The sequence below is a fragment of the Nyctereutes procyonoides genome, unplaced genomic scaffold (genome assembly GCF_905146905.1).
Source record: "Nyctereutes procyonoides isolate TBG_1078 unplaced genomic scaffold, NYPRO_anot_genome, whole genome shotgun sequence".
NCBI classification, from domain to species: Eukaryota; Metazoa; Chordata; class Mammalia; order Carnivora; family Canidae; genus Nyctereutes; species Nyctereutes procyonoides.
The window spans coordinates 56155218-56180271 of record NW_026575126.1 but is presented as its reverse complement, the minus strand read 5'-3'; the positions used below and the strand labels follow the sequence as shown (position 1 = coordinate 56180271).

General features: G+C 44.7%; 1 protein-coding gene across 3 annotated transcripts in view; it reads right to left on the bottom strand.

The window, feature by feature from the left end:
- The window catches only part of PRKCB (protein kinase C beta), a 328355-nt gene that overhangs the window by 43524 nt on the left and 259777 nt on the right, over positions 1 to 25054 (bottom strand). For all 3 annotated transcript variants that reach the window (XM_055340824.1, XM_055340826.1, XM_055340825.1), the window contains 3 exons: positions 19233 to 19406; positions 5045 to 5136; positions 3388 to 3450 (listed from right to left, as the gene is read on the bottom strand). In XM_055340824.1, coding sequence (XP_055196799.1) covers positions 3388 to 3450; positions 5045 to 5136; positions 19233 to 19406 — 329 coding nt within the window. The remainder of the gene's footprint in view (positions 1 to 3387; positions 3451 to 5044; positions 5137 to 19232; positions 19407 to 25054) is intronic.

Below are 25054 nucleotides of genomic sequence, written 5' to 3'. Positions count from 1 at the left end.
AAGAACTTAAACTGGACTTTGTAGCAACCTGCTTCACCTAAACATGTCAGGTCTACATGTGACTTGATTAACAGAGACCCACGACATCCCCCTCAGCTTGACCACAATCCCCCAAACAAGCAGCTGGGGCAACTAGGAAAGTAATAACAACTTCATGTGTTATAGTAAAGGAGCTTCAGGGGGTGCCTGGGTGGTTCAGTTGGTTAATCATCTGACTCACGATTCTGGCTCAGATCGTGGTCTCAGGGTTATGAGACTGAGCCCCATGTCAGGCTCTGCACTCAGCATGGAGTCTGCTTGAGATTCTCCCTTCCTCTTCCCTGCCCCTCCACCACCCTCTAAATAAATAAAATAAATAAGTAAATAAATAAATAAAATCTTTAAAAAAAGAGCTTCAGGTGCCAAGAGCCAGTTGGTTATGCAGCTGCGGACAATCCAGTCATATTCATTGTCATATATGATTTTTGACAGCCTACTGTATTCTTTGGTTTGATCTAATAATCCCTCATTTCTGCTTCAAAAGGGACTGGAGCAATTGCTTACATTTTCAGAAATCCATCAAAGGCAAAATCATCACACATCCCAGGAATGGTGATCTATAAATAAGACATGAAGCTTTAAAGGATCTTTGTCTTCCCTGTACCCAACATCTCCAGCCATGGTCCTCAGAGAGGGCAAGTCTAACATAATTCCTCATCCTTTTTACTTAAGATTCTCCGAACAACTAAAGATCTAAATGAAAGAGGGAAAGATTTGTAACATTTTGAAAGAATTCACCACATGAAGATCATCTCGATGAAGTTATAAAACCACACATCTGTCATGTAATTTTTTTTACTGGTTTCCATTTGATTATCAATTTCAAAAACTCTGTCTCAATCAAGGTTTTTGATTGTGAGCAACGAAAATCAACTCTGACCATTTCAACCTGGAAAGGGATTGTTAAAAAGATATTGGAAGTTCACAGAATCTCCAAGGAGGCTGGAGAACCAGATTTAGAGGCTAGGCAGCCAGGAATGATGCTTAATTGGAATGCAGAGCTGGTCCAGTGAAGATGTCACAGAAGCCACCATTGGGTACAGACATCTTGTTCCATGAAGCCTAACGCTGCACTCTGGATATTGTTGCTAAGAACTGCTTCCCCTCATGCCTCCAGAAAGTAGATGTAGCCGATTACTATGGCCACCCTCGATTCTACAGTCTCTGCATTTCTTGGTCACTACCTTCCAATTCATAGTGTTGTGTGAGTATGACAACTGTCAAAGCCTGGATTATGTGTCTGCCTTGGCTGCAGGGAGGCTGTGAGACTATCTGGCATTTTCAATCTGTATAGTAGGAGATAGACTTTGTTCCTACACGTGAATGAAAGGGATTCAGATGCTGAATGCCTTAAAAGACTGATAAATGTCCCCTAAAAAGTATGAAGAGTTGAGGAAGAATGGGAGAATATGTTAGTAAAGAGAGCTTTGAGTTAGGCAATGTCTTAGCGCCAAAATCTAATATTTGTATTTTATGACTGGAATGGTGAAAGTTCTGGATCCCAGACCCCAAACCATGACCCTACTAGATTGGAAACCCAGCCCTGAATTCCAAACCAATTGACAATAAACTCTATTTCCTTTCCCAGTCCCTCCCCGGGACTGGATTTTCTTTCAATAAACTTGCAGCTCCACATTTAATTTCTTAGCAATCCTCAGTGGCCAGTTCTATTCTACCTAAGACCCACGCTGTATAAGAGTTAGGTTCTTAGGTTCTAATGTCAGCACATAAGGTGAAAGTCATGTAGAGTGAATGATTCCCCATGATCCTTCCTGCTGAAGTTACTGGTTTGAATTAGGGGTCATGTCATATGGAAGATAACATGTACCCTCCACCACCAGAGTTCCATTTGGCGCAAGATGCTCCCACTATGGTAGTTAAAGAGGAATTGGAATCAGAGTCTTCCTAGATGTGTCTCTTGCACAGTGATACCGGGTCGTTGAGGGCAAACACGGCTAGGAGCATGCAATTTACAGTTTAAATTCTTCTTTTTCTTGCTCTTTCTATTTCTTCACTGAGCTCGCCCATGCGCCAGGTGGAACCACTCCTCTTCCTGACCTTCATTCCTCCGTTATCAGGAATAACTAAGCGGAATAGGGATTCTGTACTCAGAATGATTGTCCCTTCCCCCGCTAGATTCAGATCACCACTTCAAGGAGTTTAGAAAAAGGCCCTGGACTCTGAAGGCTGCTGGCAAGGTGCCTACCTTCCATGTTTCCAATCTGCCAGTGCCCATAGCCTCCCCTCCACTATCTGCCTTGAGATCACCAGGGCTCATCACTTTATGCTTTCTAGCCCCACCCATGTCCTTCAGTTGCAGCAAGATGCCCAGGACTTCCAGGTCACCCTAACCTGCCAGACCCTGACCCTGTGCATTCTCCAGCACCCCTGTCACCACCTGGCACATGCCAGCCCCCTCCCCTGCTCCTTTTTTTCTCGCTACTTGACAGACTCTATCTTTGCTGCTTTAGTATCTGTCTCCCACCACAACAGAAGTTCTAAAAAGTTAGAACTTGTGCTTCCCTGCTGCCTCCACACCATCTAGAAGAGTGCCTAGCACATAGTAGGCTTTTAATAGGTGTCTGACAAATCAATGAATGGCATGGAATCTTACGGTCTTCGGGATCTTTTAGGGAGACCCTCACCTGTGGCAAATTCCCTTTGGAAGCCCCGTGGCCCTGCCAGCCTCTCTTGCATAACCAACCAGCCCGAGCCTGCACTGCCTATGTCATTTGCATCCATGTGGTGTAAGGAGAATTGTACACCCCAGACTCACTGACAAATAGCAGCCTCAGGCTCAGTAGTCTGCCTTGCGTGAAATATAAAACGGTATGACTCATACAGCTATGATCATACACTTGCTCCTCCAAAACCGGGCAAATGCCAAGTCCTGAACTTAATCCTGTCTTTCAGGGCAAGCATTTCAGAGATTCATTTCTAAATTGTAGTTACATAGCAAAAAAAAGAAGAGAAAAATTTCATAAGAATAGGACCCATCATATCCTGCCAGCCGAGAGTCTTTGCTTGCTCCCCAGATTTGGGGTCTAAAGGCAAGGGAAGGAAGGACTGGGCCCCCACTGGTGAGCGTCCCCTTTGTACAGCAAATGGTCTCACGTTTGAGGCTGTGAACCGTCACTGGGTCCACAGAGATCTTCCACCACCACCCAGAGCTGCCCAAGCTTTGCCAGGGCAGTGGGCGATGCTGCTTGGCAGAACACATGCCCAAGTCAGGGCTGGAGGATTCCTCCCCCACCACGGATTCTAATTTTAAAAGCAGTTAAAGAAGATGCAGGGAGGGGAGGAGCTGAGGGAGCTGAGGGGATGGAAGGGGTAGCGGTGCTCACTTACCGGTAAATGATGCCCTTGCTCTGTAAGAAGAACAGACCGATGGCAATTTCTGCAGCGTAAAATCTGAAATTAGAAAAAAAAAAAAGCAATGGAGAGATTCAAGGACACCGTATGCCTGGCAAGCCCTCAGAATTCAATACAATATTGAACGAGGCGTGGGGCATTAACATCTCACCGCGGACGGTCAGCCACACATCTCATAACACCAAAGTATGGGAGTGTGGACGTATGGACAGGGGTTAGAGAGCCAGGAGGCTGCCTGTAGGACTAACTGGGGAGGGCAGAGGTTCATTGGCTGCTCCGTGCGGAGGAGGCCATGGGAGAGCATGGCCTGGCTGAAGAATGACAGTTTCAATCTAAGGCAAATTCAAGTACCTGGCTCATCTGCTGAAGGCTTACCAAGACTAAGTACCATCATTTTAGGTCATTATCTAATTAAAATTCTAATAACCATCCTGGGAGGTAGGTCCTATGATTACCTCCCTATCCCTTAAAGGAGGCATTGAGGCTCAGTGACAGAAAAGACCTTGGCTAACTTATATCATCAATGAATGGCGCAGCACCTGCCTAACCGGTAAGCTCTTAACGGAGGCCCAGAGGGAAGGAGATTTGGAGAGAATCAGAAAGCCCCAGTTATACCACAGGGTTAGGCAGGGCTTTAGGGAACTATGTTAAGTGTCCTGACTGTTTTGTGTGATAAGGGGATGAGGGTCGGTGGTCAATCAGGTGTTAGAAGTAAAAGGAAAACCAAGCCCATGGCCCCATTATTATGTTGAATGCCTTAAAAGACTGATAAATGATCTAGGCATGGCACCATCTGGAAGCATGAGAATGCAAACCCTTCCAGAAGACAGTGCTCATCACCTTAACATGTGGGCCCGTGGTGAGCCCTGGGGGGGTTTTCTAGAAGGACAATAAGATCTAGCTGACCACCCAGGAGAGGTTATCTCTGCTAATCCTATGACTTGCTGTTCCTGTTCACCAACAGCAGGGGAGGGACATGATGAGATCCGTGTTCCCAAAAGAAAAGACTGGCTGCCTTGGGGACTGACAGGGACAGAATGGACTCAGCAGGAGAAACACATTTCCAAACACCCGAATCCATCTCCTTACCCAGGAGCCATAGGGCACAGCCACAAGGCAACTTGATCCCTCATCCCCCAGGAATGAGGGCATCTAAGAGGTGAGTGGCGTAGGGCAGAGCACAAGAGCAAAAATCTGGGTCAGAATGTGGATCTGTCTCACACTGGCTCTGTGATCTTGAGCAAGTTTCTACAAGTTCTCTGGGCCTGGCCCATAGTATACTCTGCAGAAAGACTGTCAAATGAATAAACAAAACCTACCATGCACACACCCCCACCTCCTAGCCCCCCACCCCCGCCCAAGGAATCCAGGAGGCCCTTCCTTAGGAGTCAAGGGGCAAAAATCAGAGATAAAGAAAGAGCTATAGTTTTTCAAGCCTCAAGTTCTTAGCTCGTGTCAGGAAAGAAAGAAAGAAGTATCCCATATCAAGCAAAATACCTTTATCCCTGGCCATACATTTCTCATGAAGCAGCAGCTCAAGGTGTTAACAATCCCTATCCAGCTGAAAACCCAAGGATCCTCATGCCCCACCTAAGTAACCCAAGGGAAAGGCACAGCACAAGTTTGTACTTACACAGCATGAGGCTCCTTAAACCGGCCAACTTGTTGGATGTGGTACATGAGGTCACCCCCGTTCACGTACTCCATCACAAAGTACAGGCGGTCCTAGGAGAAGATAGCAAACATCAACATCAACATCCTGTATTTCTCAGATTCCAAAAGGAGAGCCGGAAATAGCTGGGATTTATGCTTGAAACCCCCAGGACTCTGTGACAGGTGCCTATTTGCCAAGCCCATTATTTCCCCAAGTGTAATATTTGTGCCACTGAAAGCATGCAACTGGGCACAGTTTTTTTTTTTTTAATTAATAACCGTAAAGTTGTATTTGTTGGTACTGGAAAATATAATTAGCACATTAATATTGTGACTTCGTGGAGATTATTGTTTAGGATAAAGCTAATTGTAATAAAGAATGGAAAATAAATGCGTAGATCATATTACAGATAATAGGTAACTGAGGTCATCAGCCTCCATGATGCCCCTTCATGATTTTCACCGCCTGGTATTCACATCCTTGTGTAGCCTCTTCCCATGAGGAAGAGGACTGACTTGCATAACCAGTAGAATACTGTAAAAATGACAGTGTGTGATTTCCATGATTAGGTCATAAAAGATACTGCAGCTTCCAATTTGCTCTCTCTTGGATCGCTTGTTTGGAGGAAGCTGGCCGCCATGTCGTGGGAATGCTCAAGCAGCACCATAAGAAGGTAAATCTGGCAAAAAAAACGAGGGCTTCCTGCCAATAGCCAGCCACAACTCCCCAGCTACAGGAGGGAGCCACCTTGGGACTAGACACTCCAGCCCCAGTGAAGCCTTCTGATGACTGCAGTCCTGGCTGACAACTTGACCATTGTCATGTGAGACTTCCAAGCTAGAACTACTACCCACCTTAGCCACTCATGAGTTTCTGCCCTGCAGAAACTGTGAGATAGTAAATGTTTACTGTACTTTTAAGGCACTGAGGTTTGAGGTATTGTAGTAGATAACTGACATAGTGACTATGGGGAGAACGAATTATGAGAATTTGAGAAATAGTGGCCTCGGAGGGCATATCCAGAAAAAAAGAGAATTAGGACCAGAAAAAGAAATCTACACCCCATTCAGGGAATTCTTTAAACATGTTTTCAAGGGAGATGTGAACTCTCTCATAGGCAGGGGTTATATTCCGCTCAGCTATGTAAGCCCTATACCTGTTCCATGACTAAAACATAGTAGGTGCCCAGAGAATGGTGCCAAGCAGACTTTATTTGGAACCAAGCTTTGCTTCCTGAGAGCTGATTTGGAAAGGTTATTAAACATCTGGGTCTCCTCATCTGTGAAATGGAGATTAATAATAATAATAGTAATAACTGAACCCAGTGAGACACACAAGTGTTATGGTCCTTGGGGAATGCTTCCATGAGATTTTCCCCCTCTCCTTCCAACAAGAAGCATCTGCTAAATGAACAAATGGCTTCACCTCTTCTTAGAGACTTCCACTTGGGTCAAGTCACTCCTTGGTGCCACATGATCCACTTAATAAAAAAATCAAAGAGAACAGAATGGAAATTATCAGCACACCCCACACAGAGTACCCATAGGTGTTATTTTGTGAAATGTGTGTTTTGGTTATATTTACAGGTTGATATGGCTGGGTCACAATGTAAAAGGAGGTTTGCTGTTCAAATTTGCAAAGTTGAGACTAGGAACCCAGAGAGAACCAAGATGACCCATGAAAAGTGCTCTAACATGATGTTGGCCCTATCAAAAATGTTTCATCCACCATTAACAAAATCTTTTTTTGTAGCGCATGGAACTTTTTATCTTACACAGATGCATTTGTCCAATGTGGATTGAGTGTCTAATAACTGGAATGATACCTCTTATGAAATAAAGCTACCATCTTGTGAACATTTATTATGTGACTGAGCCAACCGTGTTTATATTTTGCCTCACTTAGCTCTCTAAACAGCCCAACAGGGCAGTATTACCACGCTCCCCCTTTTATTTATTTATTTATTTTTATTTTTCCACGCTCCCCCTTTTAAAGACATGAAAATCAAACCCTGTAAAAGGATAAGTAACGTACTGAGGGTCACTCAGCTGTTGAGCAGCAGAGCTGGGATCTGAGCCCAGGCAGGTCTGTTCCAGAGCCTACACTCTTATCAGGCTGCCTCTTGGGTAAGGTTCTGAGCTAAACAATTGTTTTTTTGTTTGTTTGTTTTGTTTTGTTTTTAAAGATTTTATTTATTCGACAGAGACATAGGCAGAGGGAGAAGCAGGCTCCCGGGGGGAGCCTGATGCAGTACTTGATCCCAGATCCCGGGATCACGACCTGAGCCCAAGGCAGGTGCTCAACCACTGAGCTACCCAGGTGCTCCCTGAGCTAGACATTGTAGGATGTGTGGGTGTGTCCTCCCCTCTAAGAGTTTCCAGACCAGGACAGGAGAGGAGGGATGAAGAGCTCCAGCCACACAGCAAGACAGAAGCTGGCAGGTCACAGGGGGAGAAGTACAGGTTAATCAGTTGTTTTTGAAAAGTCAAGGGACCTTCTCAGACTGATGCTCCTTCACCCGTATGACGTCTATAATGAGAGGCAGAGAGGGGGCAGAGTTATCACTTCTGTTTCTCAGTGTCCAAGGCATATGAGATTTGCAAAAAAAAAAAAAAGGTCACGTACAAGTTAGTGGCAGAGCGGAGACAGTCAGCCAGAACTGCCGACACCCAGCCCCTGGTTCTTTGGGGTTTTTTGGATAGAAAACAAGCCTTAAAAATAGCATCTGTCTTTGCGGCACGTTGAAGGGAACCAAAACACTTGCTTTTAAAAATTATTTTTAAAACTAGCAGATGGCATTGGCCACAGAGAGAAAAGTAAGTGAGGGAGAGATTTCGCTTGCTTGCTTTCTGCTTGGAAGAACTCAGCTTGTCCCCCAAACTCATTAGTTAGAATCCCAACATCAGGGAGAGCGCCACGTTAGATAATGCCACGTTGTGTGGTTTGTTTCTACCACGAACTGTCTGTGGGGAAATCCTGAGATCCATCATCTTTGAACTGTATGGAGTCTGGCTTTGGGCACACCGGCACTTCATGTTAAACACTGCAGTTGGCATCCTGCTCTCCTTCAATTTTCCGAACAAACACTTAATGATGCCCCCTCTATGCCAGGCATTATTCTGCTGCCAGAGATGCTGCTGTGAATAATCCATGGTGTCTGATGTTAAGGATTCCCCAGATGAGTGGGGAGACCCGGAGAAGTTTCCAAACAGCAAGGTTTCCCGAAATGTAGTGCGAGATAACTTGAGGTGGAATATGCATATGGAGGTGTCTGGCTTTATTTTCTTACTTTTGTGTTTATATTTAATGTGTATTTTGAAAAACATAACCAGTCCTTGAAGCTCCTGGTTTTATGGCTATTACTGCTGAGAGGGAGAGCAGAGCGCGTGGAGTTACAAAGGAGCAGGGAGCAAGGTAGGGTAGGACCAGATTACGATCGGCTGCATAAAACCATCAAACTTTAAACTTTGGTTTTCTCATATGCCAGCTTCAAGATTTTACTCTCTGTCCGCCTCATCTACTAAAAATTTACCTATTTAAAAATATTTCCATTAACTCACTTTGTCACTTGAACTCATGGTTTAAAAATTTTAAAACTCTAGGGACTCCTGGGTGGCTCAGTGGGTGAGCATCTGCCTTCGGCTCAGGTTGTGATCCTGGGGTCCTGGGATCGAGTCCCACATTGGGCTCTCTGGCAGGGGGGAGCCTGCTTCTCCCTCTGCCTGTGTCTCTGCCTCTCTGTGTCTCTCATGAATAAATAAATAAAATCTTTAAAAAAAATTTTTAACTTCATACTCAAGACATAGATGGAAACTCATTGTCTGCAAAAAAAATAGATGCATATCTGGAGTCTATCAACTCTACGCTATATCCAGTCTGGCTGTGCTACATCGATCCCTCAACTGACTTATTTTTAAAACAAATGCAGCTTGTCCGCGTACCACCAAGTGTAGCTCTAAAGTAAGGAACATCAAAATTTGAAAAACGCTGCCGGGGGTTCATCTAGAGCCAAGCTTAAGCAAAGTGAATTTTAGAACTTCCGTTGCACATTTATTCTTGCAAGCCATGTATTAGGTGTTAAAGGGATTAAAATGGTGAATAAGATACAGGCCTTGCCCTCAGAGAATTCAGAGTCTTTGTGAAAACAAATATGCAGTTAACTCGAGCCATAATCTAAAATAAAATGTGACAAGAAAAATTGCGTGACAGGCGCAAAGAGAGCTCTGGGGGCGTCAGCTAGTTAAATGGCCCTCACCCACTGCCTCCGATGCTTACATAATTATGCCCCCCGTAGTGTCCTGAAATTTGACTTTGCTCCCCACTTATCTTTTATTTTTTAAAATTTATTATTATTATTATTATTATTATTATTATTATTATTATTATTTTAGTAATCTCTACACTCAGTGTGGGGCTCGAACTCACAACCCTGAGATCAAGAGTCATGTGCACACTCTTCTGACTGAGCTACCAGGGTGTCCCATGTTCCCTGCTCTTCCAATAAAATTATTTCAAGGTCTCAAAAGATCTTTCTTCTGGTCACATGCAATAGTTTTCGATTAGGATCTGCTGTACTCTACTATGTGAAAATCAGAAAGTATGTACTGCGTATCGAGAATCTCCTACTTGTGCAATTTTCCAAAGAGGACATGTCACAGCTTGAAACTTCAACCCTCATCTCTCTGGGTTGGTGCATCCTGACTTATATTTCCATCCTCTTTCTTTCTCCTGAGCTCCCAGTCAGCTCCAGCTGGCTACAGGACGTTTCTACGTGGGTGTTCCACTGTCAACTCCAATTAAAAGCTCAGAAAGGCAAGCTCACCATCTTTCTCTTCAACCTAGCCAGTCTGCTCAACTTTCAAAGTGTTTTTCCCAAATTGTCATTGTTATTGGTGTTATTTTTCGTTACAGGAGGCCCTTGTCCCCTCAGCACGAAACGACTTTGGTTAATTTTAAATTTCCTTTGCCCTTTATTTCCCATATTCAATCAGTAAGTAAATCAAACTAGATGTCTGTCTGCCTGTCACACCACATCATGGGAATGGTTGGGTAGGTTGTCGCACATCTGGAGTGAGAGTGTAAGGGTAGTTTGATTTAAAGCAGCAACTGCAAGGCATGTGCCGAATTTATCTGGGGGGCCCAGGGTAGGGCAGAGAATTCACAGAAATCATCATTCTTTCTCCAAGACAGCTGAAAGTGGGATGTAACATGCTGCCCATGTGACTGCCGGGGGGATGCCTGCCACTTTTAATAAGATACTTTTTTTTTAAATTTTTATTTATTTATTTTTAATTTTTTTATTTATTTATGATAGTCACAGAGAGAGAGAGAGAGAGAGAGGCAGAGACACAGGCAGAGGGAGAAGCAGGCTCCATGCACTGGGAGCCCGACGCGAGACTCGATCCCGGGTCTCCAAGATCGCGCCCTGGGCCAAAGGCAGGCAGCAAACCGCTGCGCCACCCAGGGATCCCTAATAAGATACTTTTAATAAGCAGAGAAGATCAAAGATGTGGGCAACTCTAACAGCATGCATCCAGGCTTTCAAGAGAGTTTTAGTAAGCATTTACCTATTGATGATCTTTAATGATTTTCTAAGTGGGCCAATGAATTAATTCTATCTGTAAGTTGTTTCTCTTATTGCTCAGGTGCACCTGCTCTTCTTGAGAAACCGTACAGTGCTGTGGTGACGGGCCCTAGCTATAGCACGCACTAGTCCTGGGTTTAAGTCCTGGATATACCATTTCCCCATTCTGAGACCATGCAACAGATACTAAACCTTCCCTGCCTTCTGAAAGGGGTAATAATAGTTTCTCTGTCACAAGGTTTTGCAAAGATATATCAGATGATGAATGTCGCATCCATGCAAACTCAGAGCCTCTCTCAAGTAAGCATGTGGTGAAGGACATGAATCACACACAATTTGTCTTTCCTCTGTATCCTCTAGCCTTAGATTCACTATCAGAATCAAGCAATGGATGCCCCTCTAACTTCTTTTTTCCAGCTTTCCAAGCCCTTCCACATGTAGAGCGAAGTTCTCAAGGGCTTAGGACCATCTCTCCTCTTGCTTGGATTTACAGACTTTAATTGTTAAATGAATGTGCAAAGGCCACCATTAAGAAGAGGAGAGAACCACGCCGTGTCTCTTCCTACTCACGCCCACTTTATATGCCTGGGTTGCATTCCGGAGTCCTTTCCTGATCTCAGGATCCTCAGACGCTTCAGTTGCCTACAGCCCTGACACCTGTGAAGCTCTCATCTGCTTCCTCTCCTTGGAGGCACTCAATGCCATGTTTGTGGCACTGGTGGCAGGCTATGTCCTGCTCCAACCCGGTTGGTTTCCTGGCACTCAGGATGGCATCTCCCACTTGACTCAAGCACCAATGATCCCTTTCCTGTAGACACAACCCCTTCTTAAAGGTTCCAGTTGCATTAGTAGCAGTCAACTACCAGCAGACTGGGCCAGGAATCAAACATCTGTCTGTGCTGAACCAATCAGATTCTCTTTCCAATGAGTATGAATTAGTATTTAGGGACTTTGGCAGATAGGCAACCTGCAAGGCGCTAGGAAAGTTATGATCAGGAAGAGACAAAGAAAACAAGGAGAAAGGAACAAGAGATCTCTTCTAGAAAGCTTTGAAGTTCTAGTTCTTCATGAGGCTCAGGTACATCTTTGCCTTAGGGTTGTTTCCTTCCAATAAAATTCTGTTTCTCTCTTTTTTAAGCATGTGATAGTTTGGAGGAGGAGGTTTTCTGTTTCTTGCAACCCAACCATTGCCGACCAAGACTACTGCCAGAGCTTCCTACAGCAACGCCCTTACATCAAACCATATCCTTGGATACTGCTGCCAACCCTGAGCCAATCCTGAGTTACCAGGACCCCTCGGATGCTCTCGGTGCTTGATGGACACACCATCAGGTGCCAGCTCTTCAAGTGGAATCATCCTCCTTCCCCTCCCTGTCCCCGTGTGCATTCTGGGTTGACGCCTTTCCCAGAATGCCTTGCAACAGAGTTCTTGCTGGACCACGAGAGCAAATTTGGGGAGGAAGTAACTTCTGTCCTTCAATGACTCATAAAATCTAATTCTATTTAAAAAAAAAAGAAGTGCATATGTTCAATTGAAAAGAAAACATTTAAAATAGATGTTTTGCTAAGGAGACGTAACTGCCTGTGCCCACTGGCAGTTGGGAAATTGCATGAATGTGCCAGGCTGACAATTGTCCCTGGGAAAAACTGCAAAAGGACTAGAGGGAACATAATCCTTTTGTGCCCATGAGCAAGGTGTCCCTCAAACCCAGCTCTATTAGTGCAGGTAGCCTTTATCTATTGTTTATTCTGCACACTGTACATCATCTTTCTAAACCCTCATTGATTATGCTTACTTTAAAGATGATGAAATCAATATTCAGAGCTGTTAAGTGATTTTTTAGAGGTCACACAGCCAATAACCACAGACCCAGATTTATCTGACTGAGGCGCTCATGCTCATCCCTTTGTGCTTCTAGAACACTTTGCCTAAACCCCAGTTCATCTAATGAGCAATTTTTAAAATTCAACTCCTTTCTGGTGGCTTTTACATCTCCTGGATATTAACTTTGGCTATCTTGTGGCACATTCAACACTTTTAACCTGTTTTATTACGACATTTCTGAAATAACATAAATTCAAAATGAAAACAATCATCTACAGACCCCTCTGTAAATCAGTGTTTTGATTTGTCTCTTTCGGATTCTTTTCCATTTGCACATTCAGTTATAACACATTTAGAATAACCTCTTAAATAAAATTTAATACCTTTCATTTTCAGTTAACGTGGTGCCACGCATACATATTTGTCAGAGATTCTCTTAATCCATTTTTTTGAGAATGCTTCCGATGGAACTTTGCTTTTCTAAGTAAGCTTTTTGAAATGAAACTTGCATCATTCTCAAAATGACAAAAGTTGTTTTGCATATTGGTGGGTGTCTTTTTCCCTTTTATCTATTTTGGCCACCTTCAGAATTTTTTAAATTCTATTAAGGATCTTTCATCTTTAAAATTTGAAGTTGCGAGCAAGAGAAACATATCAAATTTGCAGCACGTTCGACTGGATTTCTCACTTTGAAAAAGTAGCTGATTCATAAAGGAATTCTGGGTCACAAAATACGAAATGACAATCCACTCGGGCTACACTGGCCTCCTCTCTGCTCCTCAAACACGCTGAGCATGTTCCCGCCTCGGGCACTTACACTCACTCTTCCTCCTGTCTAGAACACTTTGCCTTCAGATATCCAAATGCCTCCCTCCCTCATTTGCTCTGGTCTCCGCTCAAATGTCATCCTTATCAGAATGACTTTTCTTTGATCATCCTCTCAAAAATAGCATCTCTCCGACCCGATCCCTCCATCTCTATATCCCCATTATTTTATGTGGTTTATTATCTGTCTCCCCCACTGGAATGTAAATTCTAAAGGAACGGGGGGGCTTTATCTCTTTTGTTCACCGACATACCCCTCACAAGGATGCAGCTGGGTCCTGACACGTTTATTTCAGCAAATAAATATTTGCTGACAGAATCAATAAGCATTAGTATCCTGTGTATACTGGCAGGAGTGATCTGACTTTTAGGGATGCTGGCTTCAGAGACATGGCCTATTCCGGCCCAGCCTGCCTCCTCCTCAGCAGTACCAATCAAGGGGCCAGAGGGCATGCAATTCTAGAAGGTGAGCATGAGCCAGATGACCACCTCTATGGGCCATCCCCAAAAAGGAGTATGTCACCCTCCTGCTCACCTGAGCCATGCCAGCAATGGTTTGCCTCATATACATGCAGTGCTCCCTGCATTTTAAAATCACTGCCACCATAAACCTTTCCAACCATTGCAATATCCTTGCGGGGTGCATACGTGACCCTTTCATAGCAGAAAGAACACCATGAACGGGCACTGGGGAAACCCACCACTTACCAACCGTATACTAGCCTTTGAGGTTTGATTTCCTTTGCGCCAAAATGTGAATAGCACTTGCTTACAGTGTTCTTGTGAAAACTGGATGTAATTGTGAAAAGTGGAAATGACTTATAAACTAGAAAAAGGAAACCTGGAGTTCAGGCAGGGGCAGGAGAGCAAGGCTGGGGTTCTGGAGACCTGCAGAAAAAATTCCAGTGCCGCCACTTACCTACCCGTATGACAGTGCATGAGTTACTTAACATCTCTGATTACCAGTATCCCCATCTATAAAGCAGGGAAAGTAGTAGTATCCACCAGGGGAGGTGCTGGGAGGGTACAATGGGGGAGTAGGTACGGGGTGCTGAGTACATGCCCAAGCCATGCTGAGGTGCTCACAATGCTAGCTGCTGTTTCTCGTTGCTGTGTCTATGGTCCCTGTTAGGTGGCAACTCACCCTAATGTATTAGCAAAAGCCTGGGCTCTGAGTTCAGCGGGCCTGGGACCCTGTGCTGTGTCTACGGAAAGCTACCCCATATCCCAGAACCTCGGCTGTTCTACAATGTGAGATGATAGGTAATCCCTTCCAGTGCAAGATTTTTTCTGGTGCGGGGCACCTGGGTGGCTCAATGGTTCCATATCTGCCTTTGGCTCAGGTCGTGATCCCAGGGTCCTGGGATCGAGTTCCGTATCGGGCTCCCCACAGGGAGCCTACTTTTCCCTCTGCCTATGTCTCTGCCTCTCTGTGTCTCTCATGAATAAATAAATCTTTAAAAAAAAAAGATTTTTTCTGGTAAGGCTAGTAATGAAAAACTTTGAAAGTTTTTCAAAGTCCACACATGGTAGATGCTCGGATGGAGAGTCAGCTCCTCACCAGAGAGGGATAAGCTGAGGAGCATCACTGAGCAGGTGAGAGGTGAGCAAGGGGTCAGGGCTCAGACAGGCTGGCTGCTGGAGGCTCTGCCCCAGGGGTGTTCGATGGACTAGAAATCCTGTGAGTCACACTCAGCACACTCAAAATACCTCACACTGCAGCAGTTAAGTGTAGAGCTCTGGGGAGCCAGGCTGCCTGGATTCAAATCCTAGCCCTGAAATGTACTCACTATGTGGCCTCTATCCGTTCATCCTATGGGGTTGATGACAGGACCCATCTACAGGTTGTCATGTGGCTTAAGAGTGTAGCCCTGTGCCTCAGGCACAGTAGGCATTATTATGTCTTTGAGGTAAATTTAATTTATGTAAAATCAAAATATATGTACTTTATAAAACTATGTGCTACTGAGTGAAGGAGAGATGGGAGGAGCGTGTGCTTAGCCCCCAGTGACCTCTGATTCTGCCGGCAGGGCGGCAAGTGTATCTCCTCAAGTCAAGCATAACCCTGACAGTGAAAGTTACATTTTCCCCAAACAATGCACCCCTTAGAGACAGGGTAGCTACTTCATCTGATCTGCACCAACAAGATGGCAATCTGTTCCATCCCATGGAACCAATCATCCATAGGTGGGCTGCCAACACAGGGCTTCTTTCTGGACACAAGACTCGAATCCACTGAACTGTGTTCTCGGTTCTCAGACTCTCTTCACCGGCATGTGGCACACCATGAGGGGACCCAGGACACTGTACAATTCCCGGGCAAAGCCCACCCCTACTGTCTAATGCCAGAAAGCATATGGAAATAAGGGTGAGTGGGGGAGTGCAAGATTAAAAGAATCACCTCAAATCCACTCTGTCATTTTTAAAGCAGTAAACTACCAACGAAGATATTGTATATTAATGAGTTAATATTAGTCACACATGATCAATACCCCACTCTCAAAACATTCAGTTGAAATTGAAAATGGCACTCCAAGTTGGTCCAGCCTCTTGCTTGAGAACAAGATCTCTTCTTGATCTACTGATGCCAGTAAGTAAACTGGGGGACCCCCAATGTGGGGATGTGGAATGAAAGAGGCTAGAAGGGTTGAGAATCTAGTTTGGTCCTGCTTCTTCTACCTCTTGAGCACCTTTAGCACTCAACTCCCTAAAACTCTGGCTTTGGGATTCCCATCACCACCTCTGCCAAGTCCCTGTAGAATGTGACCTGTTGTTCACTTAATATTCTTCTTTAGATCGACTCTCTTCCTTTAGGCAAAAATTTCATTTTAGAAGCCAATGTTAGTCACTTTTGGAGCATTATCATGAGCCAATTCATGACAAACTGTTCAAAAACAAGGAAGAATCAGTCATTTACCTTGCCATTCCTATATGAATGATTCCACTGGGACCAGGCACCTGCGGAGGGGCAGCCCGTCTTCCTAGAGGCATTCCAACTAATAAATGAAAAAGAAGAGGCAGGATAGGATATCCCCACTAATGGGCCGAGGCACAGAGTGAGCATCAGTGGTTGCCAACGGCACAGAAAGAGGGACACGGGACGTTATCTGCCTTTGAATGAGAGAGCACGCCTCTCCTACATTCTTCCCCAAGGGATTGGACCTGAGTCTGGCCAAGTGTCTAGATCCAGCTGCCAATTTGCAGGAAAACACAGAGGACAGGAAAAAACATGTGCAGGAGCCCTAAGATTGTGCAATCAGCAAAATCCAGCCTGAAAACGCTCCGGGTCAAACAGCCCAGGATCTTCAGCAGATAAAGGAACAGATAAAACGAAGGGATGGAGGGGGAGAAATTGCTGTATTAAAAGGCTTAAAAGACACAGCCAGTTTCTAAAAATGGGAAAGATTAAACTATCGTATTAAGAGACGATAAGACTCAAGTGATAAAACTGTAAAGACACTCAAGGAAGTCGAGCTACTGTTTGCTGGGAGATTGAGATTAGAACGTGAAGAAGCTTCCAGAGTGGCTGCCAAAGTTCTGTTTCTCAGCTTGGCTGAGTAACTTAACCTTATAATAACTCATTACTAAAACATCTATTTTGTGTGGTTTTCTGTATTTGTTTTATAATACCTCAAACTTTAAAAATTGAAAGACTTTACCATGCTTATCATAAATAGAAGAAAACTGTAGAAAAAATATATCTATAAAAAATAAAAGCAAACCAATGACCTAGAAACTGGTGTCTGCCAAAGCTCAGAACCTGAAGCCTGGTACTCACTCTGTGTTAAAAGGGAAATGTTAAAAAGATGGTACAGTTGTGCCGGCACCAAATGGAAACATTCCCCTTGAGGCACTCAAGAACTTAAAAGTGAACTAAAAGGTGAATGTAATTTAAAATCTATGCAGTGGCCAGGGGCACCTGGGTGGCTCAGGGGTTGAGGGCCTGCCTTTGGTGCAGGGCATGATTCCGGTCTGAGGATCGAGTCCAGCATCAGGCTCCCTACGAGGAGTCTCTTTCTCCCTTCTCCCTCTGTCTATCTCTCTGCCTCTTTCTGTGTGTCTGTCATAAATAAATAAAATCTTTAAAAAATAAAATAAAATCTATGCACTGGCCAAAGGCACCCTGCGCACCTAGGGCCATTTTTCACTGGGGTGCATGTGCTGTACTTTGGCAAACATCCTCAGCTCTTCTGCCTGCAGTGGAGTAAAAGATGTTCTAGGACCCTCTGCTGGGTGATGACCCAGCAGACCCCAACAAGAGGCTGGTGGACCAAGTCCCTGCAGGTAATACTATGGTAATACTATACACACTTGCCTAAAACGTGCCCTCCCTTGTTGGAGGCTCTCTGGGAATTAAGACTTTGACTCCACCAGAAAGTCATTTTACCACCTCAAGTGCAGACATCATAGTGGCAATGAGGGAGCAGTATGGGGACCCACTTGCTTCTCCGGATTCTGCTGTCATATCCCTTACTGTATTGTTTCATGACTATCCCATGTCTGTTTCCTCTGCTCCAGGACCACAAACTTCACAAAAACAGGACCTAGCTTACTCGGCTCTATACCCGAACACTTGGTCAAAGCCAAGACTAATGTTGAATGTCTGTGAAATGAGTAACATCTACTGAGCATCGACCTGGCACCAAGCATGGTGTCAAATGCTTCTCATATATAACCTTATTTCCTCCTCACAGCAACCTTGGATGTAGCGACTTTTATCTCATCTCTTTTACAGATGAGCAAACTGAGGCCAGAGAGATTTTACAATCGGCTCAAGGCCACTCAGTGGTAAATGACAGAGGCAGGATCTGAATGAATCCAGGTCCCTCTGACCCCAAAAATGTATTAAGAGACTTCTGAGAACAGGGAAGGAGCCAAGTTCTAGCTCTGCCCTGTTCTGAAAGGGCAGTTCTAAGCTTAATATGTGGTCTGCACTGAGAAAATCCACCATAAACCCAGCTTTGGATCTCTCCAGGCCGGGAGTGTGGAATCTAACTGAGCACAGGACTTGGTGATGTTGGAGGAGAGAGGAAGTCTCAAGCTTTAAATTAAATGCAATATACAAGAGTGTCCCATCTCACCTAGGAGGTGGGCTCTAAAATTAGCATGCATAGTGAGAGCTGCACAGAATCAGAATGATCTTAAAGAATCCCTAAAAGCATCTTTAAGTCACTGAGCCACTGACCCTCAGAAGCCACAAAGGCAAGAATGAGCTTTGTACCTCCTTGCGTGTGGGTGCTGGCCACCCCCTCCTTAGGTATGAAGACCACGGTCTAATTTGAACAGAGAAAATGTAAGAGGGTACTTAAAGGGATGGCTTTGCTCTGGCAGACAGAGTTGGAATCACAGTTAATAGCAGATAGTGCACAAACGTCCCCTCCTCTTCCTGGAAGCCATTGCTTGGTGCTTACAAACCCCTGCCTAGGGCACTGGGTGCCCCCTCCCTGGGGGTCCTCTGAAGGCTGTGTTATCAGGAAACCCCTCCCTTAAGGAAGCCCACACAGCAGGTAGAATGTACCCGAGCATTGATCTGCAGGGTCTGGAGGACCGACTGTAACCATCTAAACAAATACCCTGTGGCCCTTCCCACTTGTTCCCATCTGTAAGCTCTGCTGTGATATCTCATATTGTGAGACCAAAAGTTCTCAGTTCCCGTCCCCAAGTCACCTCTGGCTGTCTGAGAAAGGCCCTGCTCTGTTGGTTATTAAATCAATCACCAGAGTTCCTTTATCTTCGTTGAAACAGCTTCTGCCTAGGGGAGAGCTTCTCAGTGGCAGCCTCAGAGCTTCTCAGCAGCCTCCCCGGGCATAACACCTTTCTGACTCTAGAACGAAAGAGTCCAGATGTCTCATTGGGGTGGGTGCTGCTGGGACGGCTTTGGCCAAAGCCCAGAAAGCCTTGGGGATGGATGGCCAGGCCCCTGGGTGAGTTACCATGGTCTGGAAGCAGGAATGGAGCTGGGTCAGGAAGGGTGGCTTCCCAGGCAGGGCGAGCACCCGTTTCTCCACCATCGTACATTCCACATCGTCATCCTGGATCACAACATCCTTCTTCAGGATCTTCACGGCATAGAGCTCGTCTGTGCCTTTTCGCTCTGAGAGCATGACCTGGGAAAGAGAGTAAGCCCGTAAGGGTGGGGGCAAGCCATAGATCACTCCAATCCACTCCATGCTCTGCCCACATGTCCACTGTGGACATCAAATCAATGCATGACGTTTTCTATAGACCTCACACTTGGAATAGCTGAACCCAATCAGCAGGCGATGTTCCAAGAGCAACAAACAAATATTGATCCCTTTGGGCTATGCATCAATGCCCAATCAACAGGGCTAGAATATAAACCACATGAGGGAAAGTACCTTTGCTTGTGTTGTTCACTGGTGTTAACAGTGCCTGGTATGTAGTAGACATTCGATAAATATTTGTTGAATGAAGGAATGAGTGACTTCCTGATAAAACTGAATTTGGGCTACTTGTTCCTTTATTCACTCAATTATTTCATATTCATTAAAAGCCTCCTAAGCACTGGGAATAGAGCCGTAAGTAGGCAGGCATGTTCTCTGACCCTGCAGTCCAGAGGAAGAAAAGACTTCAGATGTTCATTACAGGGATGATTAGTGTACTATTTTAACATCCTCTCCTGTTATCCTGCGGCTTCCTTCCAGGCAGCTGTGGGCACCATCCCAGCATGCTGATCATTATTTTCACTGGTTGTGACTATGTCAGATGCAACAGTGGCCAGCGGGGACTATTCTCAAGAAGCCTTTTAGAAGAGGCACAGGACAGTACCACATTGCATGAGACCTGATCAGGCCTCAGGGGCTTCTGGGAAGGCTTCCTGGAGGAAGAAGCAATCAGAATGAAATAAGCATATATGTATAAGCATATATAAGCATATATTGCATGCACCGCATCAGATATTTGGCAGGTGATTACATCAATCACCACTATACTTCTGAGCACTTCTGAGCACTTCCCAATGTGCCAGTCAAGTAGTGGTTTTATTTTTCATTTGTTATTTTTCATTACTTTGCATAAGAATCTGCAAGAAGGTAGGTACCATTTAAGAACCCTATCTTATAGGAAAGTGAGGCTCATGAGGGGTCAGAAGCCTGTCACACAGTAAATTCAGTTAGAGACAGGGACAGGATTTGAACTCTGGTCCAACTGATTCTAAGTCTCTGCCTTTAAACACTCTACTTGCCAGAGCTCCAGAAAAAATCCTCAAGGGGTTTAGGTGGTCAAACCAATAAAATGTTCATACCTGACTCAGCTGGAGAACCACAGAATGTAACAGAGCCCTAAGGCCAGAGAGAAGGATGCCTAGGAGGCTCTTCGAGGCAGGAGAGCAGCTTGGCACACTCCTTGCAGGTCTTATCCTAATGGTAAGAGTCTGACTGCATGGAAGCTTCCAGGCTGACCCCACTGGCTCACATAGAGACCCCATCTCCTGCCCACACCATCTCCTTTCTCATCACAGCCAGGGTGGTCATGGGCAATTCAGACCCAGGAATTTAGAGCACTTAGCAAGAAAGTTCCTGGAGCACACTTCCACTATCATAGGACAGTTCTCAACTTCTCCCCTCCAGCCTCACCACAGAAATAAGGGCTGCCAACCTGAGCGAATCCTACCTGCCAGGCATTTGCTCAGTCCCCAGGCAGATCCACCAGCCCATGCTGGGCTGTGTGTTGTCAGTGCATTTCCCACCTCCCCTGTTCTCTCTCAAGGGGTGTTTACCCTCCCCCAACCCTCACCAAGGCAGAAACTATGACCCTAGGAAGCCAGTGCTCTAAGATGCAGAGTCAGGTAGAGACAGGGGTGTTCTGCTCCCAGGTTCCAGAAAAGGCTGAGGATAGGGCAAGTGCAGGGAGAAGGCAGGGACACATGGGTAGAGGGGCTGAAGATGGAAAGAAGAGTCTTCAGCTAAGGAGACCCCGGAGTACAGTAGGAGGGGCTCAGTGCTGAGCTGGCTTCGAGCATGGACAGTCCCACTGTGACCCATCACCACTGGTGGTCACGGCATCATCCAAATAACAATCCTACTTGTAAAGATCCCCTTCCCCAAAGCCCAAGACACAGGGAAGGGGCCCCCAGACATCCTGAATGTCTGGGGCAGTCATGATAGGACATCTTAGCCCCCTGCTTGGAGGAGGAGCAGGACAGATGGCTGGGAATTCCCCATGCACCAGGTGCAGGTGAGCATCCTACAACTGTTCCCATTATCTCCACTTTACAGATAAACAAACTGAGGCCCAAAGAGATTACCCTGCTGGAGCTAACAACTGCTCCAAAAACGCAGCTCTGACCATGTTACTCAAATGCACACAATCCTTCAGGGACTCCCACAAGCCAGACAATTCCATGACTACATCCTCTTCTTCTTTTCGTCTGAATATTCTAACCCCACAGTCTGCAATGTCCTTCTACAGTCTTTCACTGCCCAGAAAATCAAGGATTTACCTCCTTCTCTAACCCTCAGTGATGCACTTAGACCAAATGGATCTCTTTCTGCTCTGGGCACCAGGACTGCTTTGTATCTCTGTCAGTTGCTTTAACACAAGCTTCCCAAACTTCAATCAGTCATTCGTAGGCCTTTTTTCACATCTTTTCCTATCACCTAAACTGGTATTCGCTCAGTATTTTAAAAATCTAGTCACATTTTTACTGAACTAAATTTATCCTAAAAAGGAAACTTTGTATCACCACTATTAATGGCAAGCCAGTATCACTAGCCATAAATGGAAGATAAGCATAAAAATAAATAAAAGCAAGGCAGTGCTAGGAAATTCTAGCCAGCTATTGCTAGCTGCTGACAGTTCCAAGCCAGCCTCTGTGTGTTCTTCTTGTTAAAGGAAAAAATGGTGTTAGCAAATGTTAGAGAACTATGCACGGCATATTGTCATCACGAGATTTTCTTGTTCAAGTAATTAGAAACGCTGAAAGAAAACATAAAGAGAGAATAATCTTATCATGATGTGATTTAATTTTATTTAGTACCACATCTATGTACCACCTAAAAACAATCTCAACCACTAAACTAAAATCATGTGGTAAATAAATCATCAATTCTATGTCTTCACACCCTTTTTAAGTCAATCAACAGCGATGTGTAAAGATTCTGGTGCTTTGCCCTGTCCTAACCAACATGGGTAGAAGGAAGAATAAATCCATACCAGATAGCATCTCTCAACATCTTGTGAGTGGTATGCAAATGAGCCAAAGTCAGGAAATTTCTCTGTATTGGTTGGAAGAGAGTGGAAAGGACACAAATGGAACACTAGTGACAACTTAGATATAGAACTGAGTCAAATTCTAGAGCACAAGTCAGCACACTTTTCCTGTGAAGAGAAATATTGTAGGCTTTGCAGGGCAGTCTCTGTATCAACTACTCAACTCTACCATTGTAGTGGGAAAGCAGCCAGAGACAATACACAAATAAATTGGTACAGCTATGTCTCAATAAATTTCTTTGTAGGGGCGCCTGGGTGGCTCAGTCGGTTGTCTGCCTCTTGATTTCGGCCCAGATCATGATTTTACCGTCATGAGATAAAGTCCCACATCAGGCTCTGTGCTGGGCATGATGCCTGCTTAAGATTCTTTCCCTTTCTGCCCCTCCCTATTTGCTCACTCACTCTCAAAAAAAATTTTTTTTGTATAAAACTAGGTGATGGCTAAATGTCTACTGAGAGACGAATGGATGAATGGATAAAGAAAATTGTGTGCGTGTGTGTGTACACAGTGGAATATCACTCAGCCATAAAAAAGAATGAGATCTTGCCATGTGTGACAACATAGATGAACCTAGAGAGTATTGTTCTAAGCGAAATAAGTAAGACAAAGACAAATGCCATATGATTTCACTTATATAATGAATCTAAAAACCAAAACAAAGCAGAAATACCCACAAATACAGAGAACAAATTGATGGGGAAGAGACTTCGGGATGGGCGAAACAGGTGAAGGGGATTAAGAGATACAAACTTCCAGTCACAAAATAAGTAAGTCATAGGGATGAAAAGTACAACATAGGGGATGTAGTCAACAATACTGTAATAACGTCGTGTGGTGATGGATGGTAACATTGTGGTGAGCGGAGCATAATGCATACAATTGTCAAATCACTATGTTGTACACTGAAACTTTGTGCCATCTATACTTCAATATTAATGAACGAATGAATGAATGAATGGTGATGGGCTGGGTACCCGTTGTTTGCTAGAACATGCGTTTCAAGGAAGATCAGGAAAAATAAAAGTTCCTATATAATCACAGTGGCAGCAATTTAATTTGGAAGTGAATCCAAGCATGCTTTTCGGTTCTTCCAATTCTTTCTTAGAACCTTCTGATTGGGCAGAGGACACACCTGGCCACTGCTGATTGGACCAGTAGCTGCTGACCTAAGCTGAGCCAATCAGATTCTCCCTCCAAAGAATTTGCAATAAGATATGGGCCATGTCAGCCCTGCTCCCTGAAGAGAGAAACACACAGATCTGCCTAGAGTGTGCTTTTCTACCACATGCAGGCAAAGAAGAAACTTTGATGATGTTGGGGGAAAAGAGCAGAGGTCTTCCTTTCCGGTTCCTGGTCCCAATTTCTCATGAGGCTTGGCTGTTTCCCATTGAAAATCTCCATATCCCTCCAATGAAGACATCATTTTTATTGATATTAGTTGAAGCAGATTTCTGTAACTTAGGGATCCTATAAGACAAAATTATCATTGGGGTGGCTCAAATTCTTAATAAAAATTAAAATGTGGGGGCACCTGGGTGGCTTGGGTCATGATCCCAGGCTTCTGGGATCTACCCCCACATGGTGATCTCTGCTTAGCAGGAAGCTTGCTTCTCCCTCTCCCTCTGCCTGCTGCTCTGCCTACTTGTGCGTGTGCTCTCTCTCTGTCAAATAATTAAATCTTCAAAATTTAAAAAAAAATAAAATTAAAATGTCAGGTAGCCAAATAGCAGCAGGTCAGTACACAACCGAAAACAAGGCAGGTTCCATTCTCAATAAGGATGGTGCCTCTTGCTCCTACTAGATCCCTTAAAAGTACTTGTTTATGATAGAGCTCCCAAACACCAGAAGCTCTGCACTGTGGCCTGGTATTTTAATAAGTGTCTCTCCTCCTTGTGATTCTAGTCGCTAAATTTGTTGATCTGTGGAACACCGAGGTACAATCAAAATCCATTCATTTAATATGGTGTTTAGGAGGTATCCATAGGTAAAATGGACTCTTTCTGTCTTGATTTTCTTAACACCTTCTCAGCAGTCATTAATGGGGGTAAGAATGAAACTTCTCTTTGTTTCATAATATTCTCATCAAGCTTTCCTTTTCAATAAGAGCCTCTCTGGCCCCTCTTGGAGGCCTTTTTGAGAGCTTTTTCCCTCATGGCATGTGGTGCTTATAAAGATTTGATACTCCTCAGTCAAGAGGCAGAGTCTATGCCCTCTCACCTTGAAACTGGGCAGATCTTTGCAACTGCCTCAATGAACAGATTATAGTAGAAGTGGTCCCCTGTGTCTCTGAGGTCGTAGCTTCTCGGTTTCTCTTGGGACACCTGCCTTTGGAGCCCTGGCTCCACCATGCTGGTGAGGCCAAGGAATGGGACCACGTGGAATACCCCTGGGACTACATGCCAACCAGCCACAGGTGCTCCAGCCTCAGCTGTCCCAGTTCCAGCCACTGCAAGAGAGACCCCAAACCACAGCCAACCATCCAACATTTCCAATTCCCAATCCCTCGCCCACAGAAACCATGAG